The sequence below is a fragment of the Styela clava genome, chromosome 11 (genome assembly GCF_964204865.1).
Source record: "Styela clava chromosome 11, kaStyClav1.hap1.2, whole genome shotgun sequence".
Taxonomy (NCBI): domain Eukaryota; kingdom Metazoa; phylum Chordata; class Ascidiacea; order Stolidobranchia; family Styelidae; genus Styela; species Styela clava.
In genome coordinates, this window is record NC_135260.1 from 7,990,306 (window position 1) to 8,009,759 (window position 19,454).

General features: G+C 34.4%; 1 protein-coding gene across 1 annotated transcript; it reads left to right on the forward strand.

Annotated features, from left to right (window-relative positions):
• Nucleotides 1-1,180: 1,180 nt before the first annotated feature.
• LOC144429750 (uncharacterized) lies at nt 1,181-19,016 on the forward strand. Its single transcript, XM_078117947.1, has 18 exons — nt 1,181-1,308; nt 3,293-3,456; nt 3,860-4,048; nt 4,860-5,018; nt 5,421-5,489; nt 5,980-6,084; nt 6,978-7,031; nt 8,686-8,721; nt 11,297-12,769; nt 13,300-13,619; nt 14,096-14,254; nt 14,690-14,854; nt 14,938-15,099; nt 15,662-15,826; nt 15,935-16,102; nt 16,378-16,542; nt 16,862-17,023; nt 17,365-19,016. The coding sequence occupies exons 2-18, from the start codon at nt 3,378-3,380 to the stop codon at nt 17,548-17,550; spliced, it is 3,816 nt and encodes a 1,271-aa protein (XP_077974073.1). The 5' UTR covers nt 1,181-1,308; nt 3,293-3,377; the 3' UTR covers nt 17,551-19,016.
• The last annotated feature ends 438 nt before the right edge of the window (nt 19,017-19,454 follow it).

Sequence of the window (19,454 nt, forward strand, 5' to 3'; positions counted from 1 at the left end):
TACATTGGTACGTACAGTACTGGAGCGCCGTAAGTGTTGTACGAACAGCTCAGATTTGTCGTATTCACAAAGATACGAATAAAACAAAATATAATCGGGCATTTTTATTTCGTCAACACAACCGCAGATTCAAACGATCTCAATTAAATTAATTAGGAAGGCGATGGATATTTTTGTTTGATTTACTAATATACTTCAATTATATTTTTAATAAGTACTAAATCAAGTTGTACTTTCTGGAAATTTATAGCATATAGTGAGATTTTTCTAACGGCGATAACAAATTCGCAAGATCGAAAAAAATATGTATCTAACTTAATATAATTGAGCAATATATTTTTACATTGTTATGTTCGCAGATTGCCGTGGAATTTTAAAGATGTAATGCTTTCATCTTGTCATAAATCGACGCATCCGCGAGTGACCATGAACACAATTAAATTAAAATAGAAAGACATTTTAAATTCTCGTAGTTGTCAGAGATTGAATATTGTGCGACAGAAAAAGCCATTTATACACTAACAAACGCGTAATTGTGGCGAATTTCCGATTTCGAAACTCGTTAATATTCTGTTGTGTTTGGTGTTATTGTTATTATACTTTTTTACACAGAGTACGGTTGCAATAAACGCACGTTGAGTCCCCAATGGTTTTCGCCGGTGAGAAATAGTCCGCGACCAAAAAAGGTTGGGAAACGCTGCCCTAGAATTAGAAACCTCGTCAGACAATCCAAAGCGCAATATACTCATTAGTTGTATTCCAAAACGCTTGGCCTTTCTTGTCTGCGGGTTGTTCCATAAAAGGTCGTAAAAACATAATACAATCCAACACGTTTAGTTTTTGGAATGACGTACAGGGGGCTACGAGAACAAAAAGGCACCGGAAGAGGGCCACGAATCATAAAAGGTTGAGAACCACTGTGATATGGGATCATAAATGTAATGACAACATTCTCAGGTTTAATAAGAAACATGGAAATTATTAGTTAGTAATACTCTTAGCAGCTATTCTATGCACTGGGTTGCCAGCAATGCATAAAAAATGATTCATAGTCACAGTTCAATCGTTTATGCTGACGTATACATATGGTACAATAGATGGTATAAGTTTGAAGTCCCATGACTCATTGAAATCTGCAAGATCAGATAATTCTTTGTATATCCCCGTAACTTGAAACTGCATTATTTCCTGCTTCGCTGTACATCTATGTTAAAGTGTTAAGAAAATCATTTGACGAAGACGATACCAGACAGAAGTCTTTTGTATTGCTCAACATTTCTATCATGGCTGACTGATAGTTGGAATAAGGTAAGTGAAATGAGCTTTAGCAATTATTGTTTTCCTTTAAAATAGGTTAATTATGTTTAGAAAGAATTTGAGCGTTCGAATAATTTTTGCCGATGAAATTTTACAAATCGCGACTCGCTATTCCGTAAATGTCTGAACGGTAGATATATATCTAAAAAAAAATAGAAAAAATCAATTATACCAATACGAATGTCAAATGCCTATAACTGTGGTACCGATGTAATAGCATTCTAGACGCCCAAACGTATGATCATTCGAATGTCTTCTCAAATCCAAATTACAAATCAGTCCTATCACTGTTGTAATTCACGTCGGTACTGGTATGCAAGATTACAGGTTTAAAATTTTGTAAAACTGATTGTTGTTTAATTTTTGTTATCCTGTTAATATTTCTTGTACTAAATATTTACCGTTTTTAAAACAGCGTTTCCCAACCTTTTTTGGTCGCGGACTGTTTCTTCACCGGCGAAAACCTTTGCGGGACTCAAGGTGCGTTTATTGCAACCGTACTCTATGTGAAGAAGCAATAAAACCGAACACAACAGGATTTTAACAAATTTCAAAATCGGAAATTCGTCGCAATTACGCGTTCGTTAAAAGAGCCGACTTTTTCAGTGTATAATGGCCTTTTCTGTCGCACAATATTCAATTCACGATAACGACAAGAATTTGAAATGTCTTTCTATTTTAATTTAGTTGTGTTTATGGTAACTCGTGGTTGCGTCGACTTACGACAGGATGAAAGCATCACCCTTTTTAAAATGCCACAGCAATCTGCGAACATAATAATGTGAGAATATATTGCCCGATTATATTTAGTTTTGATACATATTTTTTGCGATCATGCGAATTTGTTATCGCCGTTAGAAAAACCCCATTATCTGCTATAAATTTCCAGAAAGTACAACTTGATTTAGTACCTATTAAAAATATATCTTAGGTAAATTAGTAAATCAAAAATTCAAATTCATCGCCTTGCTTTATTATTAATTTAATTGTGATCTGCGTCGCATTTTGATCTGCCGTTGTGTTGACGGAATAAAAGCAATATATACTACTCAGAAAATATCATGACAATCCGTGGACACAAAAATGCGTGCTAAAGTGCCCCATTAAATTTTGTTTTAATTCGTATTTTTGTGGATTCGACAAATCTGAGCTGTTCGTATAACACTTACGGCACTCCAGTACTGTACGTACCAATGTGGAGGCAGTAAAGGAAATAATCCTAAGGAAAATTCGTATACTGGTACGTATCTATATGATAGCGGTAGCACTCGAAATTTTGCGGTTTGCAATGTTCAAAAAAGCATTTTTAATCGGTCGCGGACCATTATAATACAAAATTTATGGTGTGTTCGTTTTATTTTTAGTATTTTGTATTGCCATTTCTCAATTCTGAAAATTTGGGTTGCCACCTACCAGAAAAAAATTTATTCCTCGTTGTTCGAACTCGCGAGAAACACCACTTAGGTATCTATCGACGCGTGTGCAGACTCGTGTTTTCGTCGTAAATCCGCAAGTGAGTTGTGAAATCCAATCGTTCGATTGAGCGACGCGCAAGTCACCTGTCGCGTCACCTGTTGCTAAATTTTAAATAGTAAATTGCTATTTTAATAGTTGAATATTCGAATATATGCTCAGCCATACTCATTAACCAGTAGTAATTATTGACTCAATTAATGATGTTATGTAAATAAACTTGCTTTTTCTGTTTTACGTAAATTCTAACGTAAATCGTAACTTGGATGATAGTCGAGTTTCGCAAAAACGTTTGCCGTTCGCAGTGAATTTCTGGCTCGTTGCGGACTCATTCAAACGTTCCGCGAACTCATTCGAGACTTAGATATTTATTGCGTAATGTCCAAAAAAAAATATTTATCCATATACAAAACCTCCATCTCTAGGGTGATTGTATGTCATTGTAAAGGTATTTTGAAGATTGATATAGTTTATCGTGAAATCGACATTGCTTTTGTTTCAGAATACAATTTCTACGATTTGTTCAAAGCAAACAGCAATGCTCAGTTATTTCAAAATAAATCAAACTTCGTTTTGAAAGTAAAGACATGGAAACTAAAGAATCAAGCAAAGAAAGGACGAGAATACCGTCGGCACTGCCCGAAAAAAAGAATTCAAACCTTGAAAGTGGGCGAATAAATTTTCACACATTTCTCCTTTTTTTGACTAATAGCTGTGTTCTGCATACTATATGATGTTCGGTAAATTGAAAATAAAAATAACTTAACTCTAATGCAATGGTATCAGGTATAGACCAAGTTATTATTCAGCATATTTACGGCAAGAAGATTTGCTTAAATAACTATAAGATTCTTCCAATAAGATATGAACATAATGGATATAGCGTACAGAGACGCTCGGTTTTCCGAGATTTTCACATTCAGCAAAAGCAAGGTTCTTGCGTAGACCCAAACAGAGTTGAAGTAAAAACAGTAAAATGTCATATTACTTGGTTAAAAAAATAATAAAATACTACTACCCAAATACTAAATAAAAGTCTGTTGCTAAACTTAATTTTTTATCTCAACAGTTCCAATACCGGATAGCAGCACGATGGAAAATATTGAAAATAAAATAGAATTGGAAGATATTAAAGTCACTGAAAAGAAAAATACCGCTGTATCACCGGAAACAGAAAGCCCTTTTGATGGCCAAGAAATTGCACTGTCAGGTGGTGTAATTGAAACGCTTCAGATTGTGAAACAAACCAACATAGAAGGTAATATAAAACTCATATTCAAATAAGGGAGCAATGCTCAAATATAGGGACACGAAGATCGAATGAATAGGTCAAACAGTCCAAGATAAAATGACTTATTTTAAACGTCGTTATTGCAGACATCGTTGTTGTGATGTCAAATTTACTAAAAGAGATTTTTAATCGGTTACAAAAACTTGTGTGTTTGCTATAGAAATACCCTAATGACATATGCTGCATTTTAGTCCAAAAATACTACATGGAATTCCCATCTCAGGCTACGAAACATTCAACGTTAGTCGAAGCCATATTCGTGTTTTTCTATGTGTATCTTTGCATTTATGCTTAAATTTCATATTCTTTGACAAATGAGACTGAGGGACATAACTTGGCGCTTGTGCATTCTAACGCTGAGTGCGCAATACAAGCGGCCGACAAATGGGATGGAGACGGTCACGCTTGACAGAATTAAAAAAGTGTTCCCATGAACTGGAATTAAAATAGCAAGATTTTGTGTAAAATATCGAGTTTCACGGGCCTCAGTCTTTTGATAACTTTTTCGATTTTTAATTGAGTACCTCCTCAAATTCAAAATTGATTATTTCATTAGCTGGGAGGATTTTCCTCAATGAAAATTTTGCTCAAACTACAAGTCTAATAACAACAACAACGATTTGAAAAAAACTATATGCCAAAAGTCATTAATGAGCACGAAGTGAATTCTTTTTGCTAAAGTGTTGCTGTTGGTATTCTTGTTCCTTAAGGGGTTGTGGAAATTTCATTCTTCTCAGCGAAAAAAAATATGAATAGTAAATATCAAATATTGTTTCAGAATTTGCTTCCACACATGTTGTTGCTGACCATGGTAACATTGAAACAGTTGAAGCAATCGTGTCGGCCGAATCCGCAAATGTTGCGGCTGAGGAAGTGGCCTTGACAGCCAAGGAGGCAGTAATAAACGCAGAAAACCTGCATCAAACTAATATCAATGGTACGGCATCAAGATATTATTAAATTGTTGTACTGTCTACAACACTAAAAAGGAGTTCTCAACTTTCGCCATGCAAATAGGAACTGATTATAATATTATTGTCCAATTCCGGACTGCCAATTCTGTCTAATAACCCAATCTTTACCAGAGAAAACTGATCGTCACTAAATACCAACTCGGTATATGGACCAGATAGTATTTAGGTCCAAATATTATAACAATAGCTGTATCTGCTCTTGCATGTATTAAACATACGTCATGGAAGATTGGCGATGTACCGTATTCCCAGTATTTTACATTTTTAACATTTTTTTCCCTTTAACTTAAACGGAATTTCATACTTGTTTACAAAATTTTTAAAAAAAAAGTCATTCATAAACTCCTTTTTTTATTTGAGTTTAGAAACCAACTTTGTTGATGCTGAAATAAACAATATGGCGGTGCAAAATCTCAACATCCATATCCATCCAGGTGCGTATATATTAATAATTAATTTATTATAAATAACTATTTAAATGAAGGGGTTTTTAGATTTAAACTCGAAACATATATTTTAAAATTGACATGTTTCCTTCTCACAATACAATACTCAGTTGTGATAATTCCCCTTGAGTGGACGCGAATGTATTTCAGGATGTTATACTTTCTTTGTACAGTATATGATATATTTGTAATTTCCGAGATGTATTTACTTTACTTGAAGAGTGTATTAAAAACCAAAGAAAAGGAGAACAAACTCAGAATGTAATGGGTCATAACGTATCTTTGATACTGTGTTCTGAGAATTTCTGTTACATTCTGTCAAATCTGTCATCATGATTTTGCTTACATTCATTTTTGACCACATGTCTATAATCGAAGCTAATTGCGGTTAAGGTTTTGCATGAATCAAAAATATTACAAATTTTTACTTTAGCATTCAAATATTTGGTACAATATCAAGTTTTCGAAATATTTTTAGCCCCAGTACCAGCACCTGCAGCATCTTTACAATCTGATGATTTCATTGAAGCTGACTCTTGTCCCTTTGATTTTACTTCGGCAACAGAACGACAAAAGACAACAGGTTGGCTTTAAACTAATATCGTAACTACTGTGCTCTTGTTATTTTAAAACTAATTCCATGGTTGGGAATGCAAATCTTTTGCCAACATTTTCAATATAGTGTGCAATGGTTACCACGTCGCCAAAGGTTTTTCAAGCCAAAATTCAATTTAATTTTTATCGACTTTCAATGGCAATGAATACACTTAATAGTAATTTGAGAACTGTTGAAGTGGATAATAAGTATATCGGATAGAGATGTATGGAAAAATCTATGGCACAAAATTAGGTACTCCCGAGGTATGTGAACCAATATGGCGGACACCGGAACGTAGTATGTGTACCAGGTTATGGCCAGGCCATAATTTCAGGTACAAATACTATGGGAGTCACACGGCTAGTCCTCGAACTCACAATAGAACTAAAATAAGGAAAATTATACATTCGTTTACTGAAGACGACAAAAGGTGTGTCTGATTTCATATGCAGGTTGTTATCATGTATATTTTTTGAAATTATTATTCTGAAAAATACAGCGATATTGGCTTGGCTTAGAGTCATGGAATTCGTAAGAATAAGCGCAATGCAATGAATCATATGTCAGCACAAAATGATGTTTTCGAAAGCTTCTCAAACATAAGGAAGTATGATTCATGTGAATAAAATCTGCACTCTTTGCAAAGTATACCATAGTAACTCACTGACTCGTGAAATTTCTTTCCGTTTGTTATTTTTTGCGAAGTTTGAACACATTCAGAGGATTGACTTTTTAAAAGCAATGTTGCACTCAATGTTATTTTGTTTAGTTATCACAAAACCCTAAATCTAAATTAGCACGAGCAGATAATGCATGATTTTTGTAAATTTATATTCCGGCCCACAGATTTTCTCATGACATTTTTTTTATTCTAACAGTTAATCAAGTTACTCCTTCATCGAAGCAGCAGACAGCTTTTAGACAAGAGCCAGGTAAAATGTTCTTTTTACTTCATTATTAGGTTTGTGGTATTTTAAAACTATGCCTCTGGTGAATTCATGATGAAAATTTCATTGATGGAAGAAGTTAATAATACACTCTCGATGACTTGTAAATATTTTCATTCGTACAAATCAATATATGATGCAGAAACCGGTTGACCAGCGTTTTGAGATCGGTGGTTGGCGCTTATAATCGCATCGGTGCAGCAGCAGGAATTGTTTTTTTTTATTTGCCCTAGTAGGAGTAAAAATTTTGAGCCAACCGAAGTCAGATGTCGAAGACAAAAAATTCAAGGCCAATTACATTCTTTATATCCTGGGGTGGGGCAGACTTTTTTGGACACAGTAACCTGAGTTGATTCCGAGGTTGGGTGTTCGAGCCGGATTAGGTTCTATAAATTTTTCATAATCAGAGTTCGGTTTAAATATATCTTCGACTCCGTATCTCCGGGGTTTAGACAAAACACTCTGCTGTCCATTAGTCGTGCTCAGAAATAAAGATGATGCACTGATGAATAAGGTATTTGAATACAAATTTGAAAATGACGTGAAGTTATCGTATTGTTTTTTGATATATAAAATAAAATGCGGTTCTCGGACACATTTCGTGCGGCCCGCAGAACAATTTTAGCGTGCACTAAACCATTGGAAGATATTTGTATTTGTTAGCAGAAAATTTTTGAGTTCTTTCTAAACGATTCCAACTGGGAATAGCCCTTCTCCTAATCCCCATGTCAGGATTATTTCTTCGACAATAGCACCTGGCCTGCTGTAATAAAGTACTGGCCATGAAGTACTGTAATAAAATTAGCCAAATATAATAAATCATCATACGATCAGTGTGAAAAAAGGTGACCGAGGAAAACTGGGAAGAAAAGGATTTCCTTGCCCACAACAAACCACAGTGTCTGGTGTGTTTTCAAGTAATATCTGTCACGAAAAAATAAAATTTTGAGACATTACAAAACCAAACACGATAAAATATATCGAACATTACACGGTAAGCAATTTTAAAATAACTGAAGGCTTTATATATCCTCATCAAAAAACAAATTAAAACGGTAAAATCTCATTCTTCAATAGATTTTAAGTGAGTGAATTCGCGATGTTTTGATCACTTTGGGGTTTTCTCGGATTGCAGCCTGCAAAACATTTTCAAAAGTTTTTGCGGCCCGCCAACCTCGCAACCTTGAACCTCGCAACCACCCTGAACTAGAGTATGTAAATACCGGACAAGCAGGTTGTTCCTAATGCCATTCTAAATTACTATGTTTTGCAACAACACTGCGTGATTAATTGAATATATACTCAAGCATTTTGAGTGGTCAAATGAGAGACAAATTCTGCTCAAAACATGAATCTAAGTAACAATTTTTAAATTGATTAGATTATACATTTGGGGTATAAGTTTCTAAAAATAAACTTGAACAGTGAGGTTATTTACGATTTTACCCCCTATTTTACGATTCCCACTTTTAGCTTTATGCTGAGTCTTAAAAAATGATTTTTGAGAATATATTTAAATAGATCCAACTGACCAGTCCATTCGGGTGTGGGGTACGAGGGCGTGGTCGCGTTGACTTGAGTTTGTGAGTGAGCTTCTCGTGTTTCAGATCTTTGTTTATATTCTTGATTATATTTCAAGGTTTATTGGAACGAATGATCAGCTGTTTTGGAGCACGTGAGTCATTTGTGGCTATACAATAAACATTCTATCTGCTCCTTTTCATATTTATCGACAGGGGGGTCCTGAATTGTTGAAATATGTTGGGCTTGGGAATTCTTATTTAAAATTTGGTAAATTATAACTATAAATATGAGAGATCCGAAGTTCCGAAACAATAACATATATATCGCAAAAAGCACATGCTTTAACAGTAATTGGGCTATCATTGATTGTCTAGGATTGATAACTAGGAAGTTATTTCAATTGGCAGTATCCGACAAACAGCATGGGCATTTTCGAATACTTGATTATTTCGAATCGATCTCGAATTCCTCAAAGATATTTAATTATACACGAATTTTTATTGTAACTGATCTTCTAGAATCTAGACACATAAATTACTGAAAACATACAATCCGTTACTCAGACAGTTCGCTGAGTGTTCACACACAATTAAGAACATGTTGCATCAATAACTCACTCGAAATGAAAAGATTCATATCTTAGAATTGCATTGTACAAATATGGCTTCAATAAAATAATTAACCCCGACCTTAGGCTGACAAAAAAAAAATGGCGGCGATTCGAAATTTTCGCCTAAACCGATTTGAATAATTCATTATTCGATTTGAATATTCGATTCGTCACGGGCCTCTAAACCAATCAAAGGACTAAAATAAACATTTTGGAGTAATAAAGACACGCTTGGTTGAATATACACTGTATTGTAGTATATCTATTTTGTTTATTTTTTACACTATACTTTGTGAAACGAACTAAACATAAGATATTGTAAACCTTTTCCCCGGGATGACACCCCTGTAAGATAAGTAAACCAGTGACTTGTTAAAGCTTTTATCTGTGTTATGATGAAATCAGGACGGAATTGATTTTTTACCTGATTAAGAAAATGTTATCTGGCGATTGTCTATCAAATCTATAATTTTTTAAATTACTATTTTCATCGTTTAAAAGGGTTTTAAATATAACTGACAGTTAACAGTATATATTAAAAACGTTTTAAGATAACTTGCTATAAGCGAGTCATCCTGTGCCTATTTCTATAGTGACAATTCTTGTCAATAGCAACGCGGATGTCAGCAGGGCATCCATACATATACCTTTGTCAGACTGCCTGAGCAGTTTTCGATATCTGTGGTTAAATTTCTATAACTTCAATGAATCAAACATTCATTGGGATATATTTTAAAGTAGATTAAAATTTTCCCGTTTCATGATAGCATTGTGATGTCGTTGTTTCATTGCTCAATACCGAGTCGGTGGTTTTGTATCTATTTCAAATCCCAAATTTAGATCTGCTGTGTGTGTAGCGCCTACAGCAGGGGTGTGCAAACTGCGGCCCGCGGGCCAGATGCGGCCCGCGGAGAAGAGCCAATTTTGAATGATGTGCCCTCGAAACGAGTGGTTGGATTAGATAATCTGATACGTGCGAGCAATTTCAATCTCTTTGTGTCGCAAAGCTTATACCAGTACCCGAGTGCCACTATCATATTAGCAAAACTAGCTAGCAAAATCATGTTGCAAAAGCACACTGTTATAAAAACGTGTTTCTCACTGAATTCGTTTAAATCGGTGTGACAATAAATTTGAATAGCAGTTTTCTTTAGAAATTTTTGCGTTGTAAGTCAACATTTCTGCAAGGAACCCTAACAATGCGGTAAGATCAATAACAAAAACACTTTCGTTCCGGAATCCCATCGTAGGTAGAGTATTCCACAAGTAGGAACGCATGTTACCTGTAAATGCCGTAATCTGTTCTCAGCCCCCACAAAACTCTGACAAAATATTTTTATAGAATATAATAATTGTTAAAACCGCAACAAAAACATATTAGAATTAGATTACTGCATAATAAATAGAAACGGTACACATGGTAAGAAGAAAAAACAGTGAAATAGCGAATAAAATCTACGATCGGTATGTTTGATTATCTTTGGCGTTGGCCGACAAGGCTCGACTAAACGAAGACCACTGTGTGTGGGAGGATGGCGGTCGGAGGAGGTGGCAAAAGTTGACAGCTGATAGGGAAAGTAATGTACAAAATGAGCCCACACACATAAATATTTTTTTGTTATTTCATTTTCTTTTGTTTCAATTGTTACGCGTATCATCGTATTCTCACTGAATTTTGCTAACAACACATTGTGCGTTCCCGCGGGAAACAAACGGGCCAATGGGATGGCATATAATTTATTAGATCAAAACGTGGACGGCGGCACTAGGATATGTGCGTCATATTCGGTATTCATATAAACACGAAAAACAATATTTTAAGAGTTTCTATGCGTAGCCCCCGGCTTCACCCAGTTACATGTATCTGGCAATTGTGTAATAGAGGTTGCACATCCCTGCCTTACAGGAATAACGTGAATATTTATTCTATGATATACTTTATTAATATAGTAGTTTATTTAGGCAAACACAATTGTCATTTCAAAGTCAAAAATCGAATATTGCCTGCCACAATAATCTAAGTTTTATATAGATAATTTTGATTCAAACATTTACCAGTGAATCGAAATAAGCGACTAGTTATTGTAAATGGGAAATCACACCATTGTGTTACCAGGAAATCACGTATCAACGTTCATAAAAGTCATAAATGAGAGATCAAAGAAAATTTCAGTCAACTACGTCACTGAGTCATTCAAACAACAAAAACTGACAGAGCCGGAGTTCCAAGTCAACCCTCGAATTAAAGAACTCACACAATTCTACATTGGTGAGATGGTACCAAAACAAAAAGAGTATAGAAAAGAAATAGGTTTCTGCGCTGCAGAAAATAATAGTGATGGAAGTTTCATTACCTTGGATCAACTGATTAAAAGTTTTCAAAACAGACAAAACCGCCATGTGGTTATTGTCGGACAAGCTGGAAGTGGAAAGACAACTATGATCAAACGTTTGATTCGTCAAGTAATTGACGAAAATGTTCTCTGTGAAGATATGTACACGCAATACAAAAAAAGAAAACTAGTGAAGCAGTTCTATCTTGTGCATTTTGTCAATGTTCGTGACATTAAGAACATAGATTGTATAACTGCCCGGCAGTTACTCTTTGACAAAATTGTATCCGATTTGACAAAAGAAAAGACAAAGAAATTTGGATATAATTGGATTGTTGAAAATCAAGAAAAGGTTATATTTTTCTTCGATGGATTGGACCAGGCAACATGGTCTCTATTTGGAGAATATGATAAAATACAACACGGAGAGGCGGCCAGTACAGCAACCGTTGTATCTAATATCATTGGCGGACATCTCTTTCCTAGAGTTCAGATTGTAGTGTCTTCGCGTGAGCATTGTATAGCACCTCTTCCTAAACAACTTCGCCCCAATCTCATCTACTCATTGGCAGGGCTGAATCCCAATGATGTGAAAAAATTGTACATTGCTTTTTTAGGCGACGAGGGAGAAAATCAATGGGATAAGATGTGCTCAAATGCTCCTGCTTTAATCCCTCTTTGTTCCGTACCTGTATTTTTAGTATTCAACGCAATTGTACAAAGTCTCCATCCCGAGGAGTCTCAGGATACAATGACGGGAGTCATGCTGCAAATTTTATGGATTTTCGTTAATTCGGACCATAATTGTAATGTAGGGACCACAAAGAGACAACGTAAAAGAAACCAAAAGAAAGTCCAAAATGCGCCGGTAAGAGAAGAAAAGTTAACCAAGATCCATTCATTAAAACAGCTAGCATTCAAAGGCATGAAAGAAAAGCGGGTTGTTTTTACCAGTGATGAGTTAGAAAGAGCCGGAATCAATTTAAAAAATATTGGCGACTTTGTTATCAAAGTTCCCGGAAAGGCCTTTATTGTTCAGAGTTTATTTGATGGAAACTTTTCCTTTTTTTTCTCGCATCAAACAATACAAGAGGTACTCGCAGCACTATTCCTATGCGAAATGAATCTGGCCGAATTTGAAACCTTCGTGAAAACAAGCATGCACAATGATCATTGGTCTGTTGTTCTCAGATTTACTTGCGGAATTCTTCTCAATGAATGTTTGAAAGTGGATGAATTTATTGGGTTATTCAGAAGTAAGACGTCCTTTTTTGTTTTGAGTTGTAGTATTCAGTTCCGCATGATACTATTCAATGATTTATATACAACGTTCGATTCGGCATAACAATATAACTACAATTGTATTTATCATTATACAAGCATGCCAACCATTATATTAGTGATTCCCAACCTATTTTTTGTTTATTCCCTACTTTATGAATCGCTTTATTCCTCCCTCAATATGCATAAAAATCTCAATTCCATTATTTGTTCAATATTTGAAAGATTCTTAGCAACTCGCACTCTTGCGTATTACGTATTAGGTATAATAATAATACTAAATAACTGATCAATATCAGTAAAACTGCATCAAACACAAAGAAATAATTTTTAACCCCCCCCCCCCCCCCACGACGTAAAAACAAAAATCCTATCTGGGAACCTATTCCCGCACAGTTGGGAAATGGTACATTATAGGGTGCGTGCGACCCATGACAAACTGCGACTTCACAGCACTTTTCAGAACTGCACTAAAAACTAACGTGCGTCTTTTCATGCTTTGCAGTTGGCGACAAAGAAGAAAAGCGAAAAATTCTCAAACACAGTTTGAATGAACGAGTCAGACATGTGAAAACAGAAGAAGGATTGCTTGGTTTGATGGAGCTTTTTGGTGTTTTGTACGAATCCGGTGATGTTGATATGATTCGATCGCACATTCAGGAAATCGATTTTGAAAATGCTGAAATAAATCCTAGCGGAATGCTAGCGATTTCGTCCGTTATGCGACGATGCGGAAATTTGAATCTGGCTCGTTTCGCTGAGTGTGGCCTCAACTCAGAATTGCTTGGCGTAATGGCTACAAGTTTTAGAGATTCACAACTCATGGTTAGAATATACTTTTTAATTAGCTTTCAATTCAATTTTAATTAGTTTCTGAATTGACAAGTTTAAATATCTTTTATGAATCCATTATCTTGCTGAAATAACCCTTCCTGGCTTCGCCTTCCAATTTTGGGATTCTTTCTGGGAGTCGTTTTATCATTACGATGTACCGCACATTTGCCATTCAGTTCAATAAAACTTAGCTGCATTATAATATATATATATATATATATATGTATATATAATCAAGTAAAATAATATAACTTTTCTCAAGGATCAATTACAGAATAAGTCAATTAGAATTTTAAATTGTTGAATCAAGTTATTACATTGCTATTACTTGTATTTTTTGATTTCATTCGTTCTTGTGCATCGGCAAACTTGAATACAATCGAACACTACGATTGTTGTCATTGTACGCCAAAAAAGGACTGGAAAATTACATGTCATTTTGTTAATGAGGAAAACTATATTTTCAGGTTTCAAAGTTTGAAATTATACAACTGGAACAAGCCTTGGATGGTTTACGTCATCTGGGTTCAATTTTAAAATATTGCCACCCTGAAGAGGTTTTCTTTAAATGTTCTTGTGAAGGACTGGAATTGAAAGACATGGCGAATAATTTCCAGGAGGGAAAGGTACGTAAAACTGGTTTAAGAACCATAATATTGATTTAATATAGAAGCATTTTTGCATTTGTAGACAAAAAAGTTCCTCAAAGAAGTTCATATAAAAATGACTGTGATTTGGGTTCAATATCATTGAGAAAGAAGTGAACTTATGAAAAGTTGTTTTTGTTGTAAAAGATTACTTTTTGTCTCTAATGAACCAATTAATTTTTATTTTATTTATTTATTCTGAGAACCCGCTATTTTACTTATAATTTTTTTGTTTGTAACATGGGAACATCTGCTTTGAATAATGAAAACATTTCATTCTACGAGGCTTGTCCCCTTATTATTTCAGCAAATTTGGTGCTCAGCTGAGGCCTCACAATACCGGTATCGATGTGCGAATTTTGTGTTCATATATTTGAGCATTGGTCCTGAGCGTCTTTCTTTTAATTAACACAGATACGTAAGTTTACATTTGAGCCTGCAAAGAGCATGGACGGGTCGTTGTTTGCCGGTATTTCTGGCTTTATTGAGAAATTTGTTGAAGAGGCTGAAATAGACTCATTGGATGAATGCTATGCAAACGACGTTGCTTCACTTGGCGAAGGCTATGGATGTAAAAGGGTGAGTCTGACTGAAGTGGCCTACGACTGTAAAAATGTTTTTTATACTAATATCTACATTCTATTCATTTTGTTCAAATGTAGATGGTGATACATAAGGTTACAATGAATAAAATGACCGCTGACCTTGGCAGGCAACTTGGAAAAACCTGTGCATTGTATGACGTCAGAGAAGTGGAAATCAAGGATATCATTTTACATGCAGGGCATATGAGCAGGGTTGTAGAACACATTGGACAATGTATGGTAAATATATGAACAATAAAAGTTTATAATATGCAATTCGAGAGTCCTGCTGCACACTAACACAAATAAGCAAGCGGGAATCTTGTATTGCATATTATTGTATTTATATTTCTGCTACAGCATCCTTGCATTATACGCATACGGATCCACTAGCGCAAAGGCATTGAGAAAGTCTCGTGCAACCACTACTGATAGTAATAAAAGTTCAGTTGCTATTATCTGAATTGAATCTAAACAAAACAGTAATCAAGCACTGCTCATTGCAGGTCATTCAATCAATATATATCATTTTGTTACCATCCCATAAAACATCCTTTATAGTAGTTGGGTAATTCCAAACTGATATACCAAAAAGACACCTGTTCAGCCATTGTCAATTAAAATCCATACCTTTCATTGAGATTGTTCACTCAATACCAGGCTTGGTCATAGGAGGGTAATGTATTGCCCTGAGATGCGATGGATTAGAAAGGTAAGTACCACGACACGTCCCTGCTAACAACTACAGAAAAGTTGTACAATTTTCCATAAGAAGCTTTATTTTTAATTTTATTTTGTTAAGCTTAAAAAATTGGTGCTGACAAATCTCATAGAAAGAAGTTCCGACTTGTTCGTTGTTCTTTCTAAATTTGTCGAAAGTCATGTTGATGAAATCCAATGCGATTCATTTACATTTGAACATGATGATATAGGAAACATCATCACAAACGGCGTTGCTTGTAAAAAGGTAAAAACATTGATTTTTTCCTAGTAAGAAGATTAACTATCTTAAAAAAAGAATCTAATTACTTGACAATCTCTGCCTATATATTCAGAACATAATTATATTTTTCAGTTGGTAATCAATTCGGCACGAATGAGATATCGCAAAATATCGAGGGATCGATGTAACCAACTTGCGTTGCTTTGTGTCAGATATGTTGTAAAAGAAATATTCCTTCATCAAGTGGGGTTAGAGGCGCAGCATTTGAAAAGTTTTCTAGAAAACATTGGAGATGCAAAGGCAAGTGTTTTAAAATCGAAGAAATAAAAAAAGAAATACTATTTCTTATTAAACCGACCTAAGTATTTTGAGTTTTATTATTATAAATAATCTTCCATTCGGGTACCCAAACATGTTAAATCGATGAATGATCAAATACGATTTACTCATGTACATGTTCATATTTTAAACTTAAATCTTTGAGCAAAATATTCCCATCACGTTGATTATAATGATGACATCGTTTCATCATTTTTTGTTCAAATTTAAAAGTTCATTTCAACGTTTCTTTTCAGTTTGAAGCGCTTGAAATTGGCGACAGTTTCAAACTTAAAAAAGATGGCTTCACTCAGATTGGGCGCATCATTAAAACCTGCGGAGTTAAACGAATCAAAATAAAAGAATCTGATCTCAAAGCTGTTGACATCAGGGCAGTAAGAGAGAATCTTGGCGATTCAAAGGTTTAATATTATTTTTGAATATTATAACTAGGGATAATGCTTTTTTTTTACATTCCGTTACATAGGATTTCTTATTTTACGGGGCATTTGGGCATCTTATCGTTGGTTCGTTACCAAATCTATCAGTAGTTTTTCCCACGACAGGTAAGCATTTCTCAAACTTCTACACCAAATGTACAGGTAATAAATTAATTCTCTCAATTTGATGTGAAATGGAAGCAGAAAGACTACGAGTTTCGTATACCATATACGTATATGTACTTTTTCTTTGCTAATGATTTTTTCAAAACATATTTTCAAAACTGACATTGTGTTTCAGTTGAGTCTAATTGATGTTAGTCGAAATGCTCTCGGTGTTGAAGAATTCAACGAATTGGGATCCATTGTTACACAATGCGATATAGAAGAAATCATTGTAAAGGAATGTGGCGTGAACAAGGAAAATATCCAAGCATTCAAAGACAATCTTGGCGACGTAAAGGTAGATTATTGTATATAAATAAGATATGGATAATAATATAAATTCAAAGAAAGTTTTCAGACCTCTCACATAGTACTAGTACTGAATCATACCTTGATTATCGTAAGGTTACACAATGCACGTTGAAAAACGTAACGTAAAAACAATCAAAAATGAACGTTTAAAGCTACATATGAGGCACCTCAAGTAAACGGCCAATGACGCGGTGGTTTTTATCGCAGGATTGTAAAATACAAACATTATATTAATCGAATAAAAACTAGTTTATTTTGCTAAATAGATAATCAGCAAGAAATATGCCAAAAACCGATTTTTAAAAGAAATATATGTATTTTCTTCAGATAAAAAGCTTTGATTTAACGAGTAATGATGTTGAACTGATGGGAGTAAAAGGTTTGGCCTTGCTGGGTGAAATAGTTCGCGAGTGTGAAGTTGAATCTCTTATCATGAAAAAATGCAAATTCAGCGAAGACCAGCTTGAAAAATTCAAATCTCTAATTGGAGATAGTGATTTTGTCTACGAATAATTTTTTTACAATTGGCTTTTCTATCTGTTCATCTTTCAGCACTGAAGTATGGCAGGATAACTTGAATTTATATAGATAGGACGCATAGAATATATGTTCACAGTTAGATAGATATAGTGAATGTCGTTTCCATTATTTTATATATTTTAAAATTATATTAAATAAAATAAGTTAAGGAATATTATGACATCATAAAAATCTATAACAAAAACTATAAAAAAAGCTTAGATGTGTAAACTTTCCCAGATATAAGCGTTTCAATTGCATCCACAATATCCTTAGAATACAATACTAGCAACTGCGTCTCAACATAGTTACTTTTTATTACAAATTGTATATGGAGTTTGAAATATTATTATCATGTTTTCATTAAAACAAATAAATATGACTCTTGGAAGTTAAATGAAATACTGAGTTTTTGTAGTCAAATAGACCAGATTTTCAGCTGCATGTCCGATCTGATTTACTATTTACAGCCAGTCACTGAACCACTGTGGGCTCAGAATCGAAATAATTTTATAGGGTATTATAAAAATATAGAGTGGATTGCCTAATATACTTGCCTGGGCCCAACATACAATATTTAAGCTGAGATTCAAACAATTTTAGTTAACGAATTTGAACCATTACGTTGAATCTCCCGCGCCATTTCTGAGATACTTTGCACATATTATTGTACAATTTACGGATTCACTGGATAAATGCAACACGCCAGAATTTATATTACGTTTGAAATATTATGTCGATATATATATATATATAATTGCGTAATCAAGTTCTGTACGAAACGATTCATAATGTAAAGTAATTTTGTAAGGGAACTAACTTTTCATATAGTAAGTGATGCAAGGGTCTTGCTGCACACAAACACAAATATATACTTCTGAGTCTGAGCTTGGTCAGTCGAAATTGTGATAGTGTGCAGCAAGACTCTTCAATCACTTAGAATTGTTATCTTCACGCTTGCTACAACATCGTTGCATGATATACAAACGAAGCCACCGATGCAAAAGCACAGGATAATGAGTGCCGCAGAAACCCAATCGATAACATAACTTTTCATATCTGATTTTTCTTTCTGTGTACGTAAACTTAGAATAATGGGCAACAGGCCAATCGATGAGTAAACCGGCTTTCAGACCTGTGATCTCTAACTAACGATGAGTAAAAATACTAGTTAAGTCGACGGTTGAAGTTCATGATGAATTGTGTTCTAACTTTTTTTTCATTTACTTTATTTTCAATCAATTTATTTTACGTTTTAAATGGGTAAAGTTCAGCTAACTGCACCTCGATTTTATGTTCAACATAAAGGGTCATCTTTGGTTGTTTCACAATCAAATTTTGATCTTTTGATCTTGTATTTAATATGTTTTCATCTATTGCTGTTTTTATAATGCTGATAATTTTTGTTTATATTTCACAACTTTGTTGTTTTTTATGTTTATTTCGATCTTTGTAATAAACCAAATTCTTTGTTTTAAACCAAAATATACATTAGAAATGAAAAGAAGTCACAGATCGAAACAGATTATTATAATGAAACATTGGTTCATATTCAATTTATGTAATAATTGAATATTTTTTTGAGCAATTAATTTCCCAAAAGTGAGCCTCGTAATATATTTGTTCTGTTTAAATTAGGTAATTACTATATGAATGGGTTTGAGAGGGAGAGCTGTTCACCGCGAAGGCGATTTATGGTCAGGCGAAATTTTTGTTTTATTATTATCTTCTCTTTAATTTCGTCACCGTGATGTCATCGTGATGCACCAGATTACCGAGCTTGTTCATCGAATAATAGTTTGTGTTGCGTAAAATTTTGTCTAAAAATGCTTTGAAAATAATTGTCACAATATCGCCTCGCAATGAAAAGAAGTTTCGAAATACTTGTAGACAGGCCA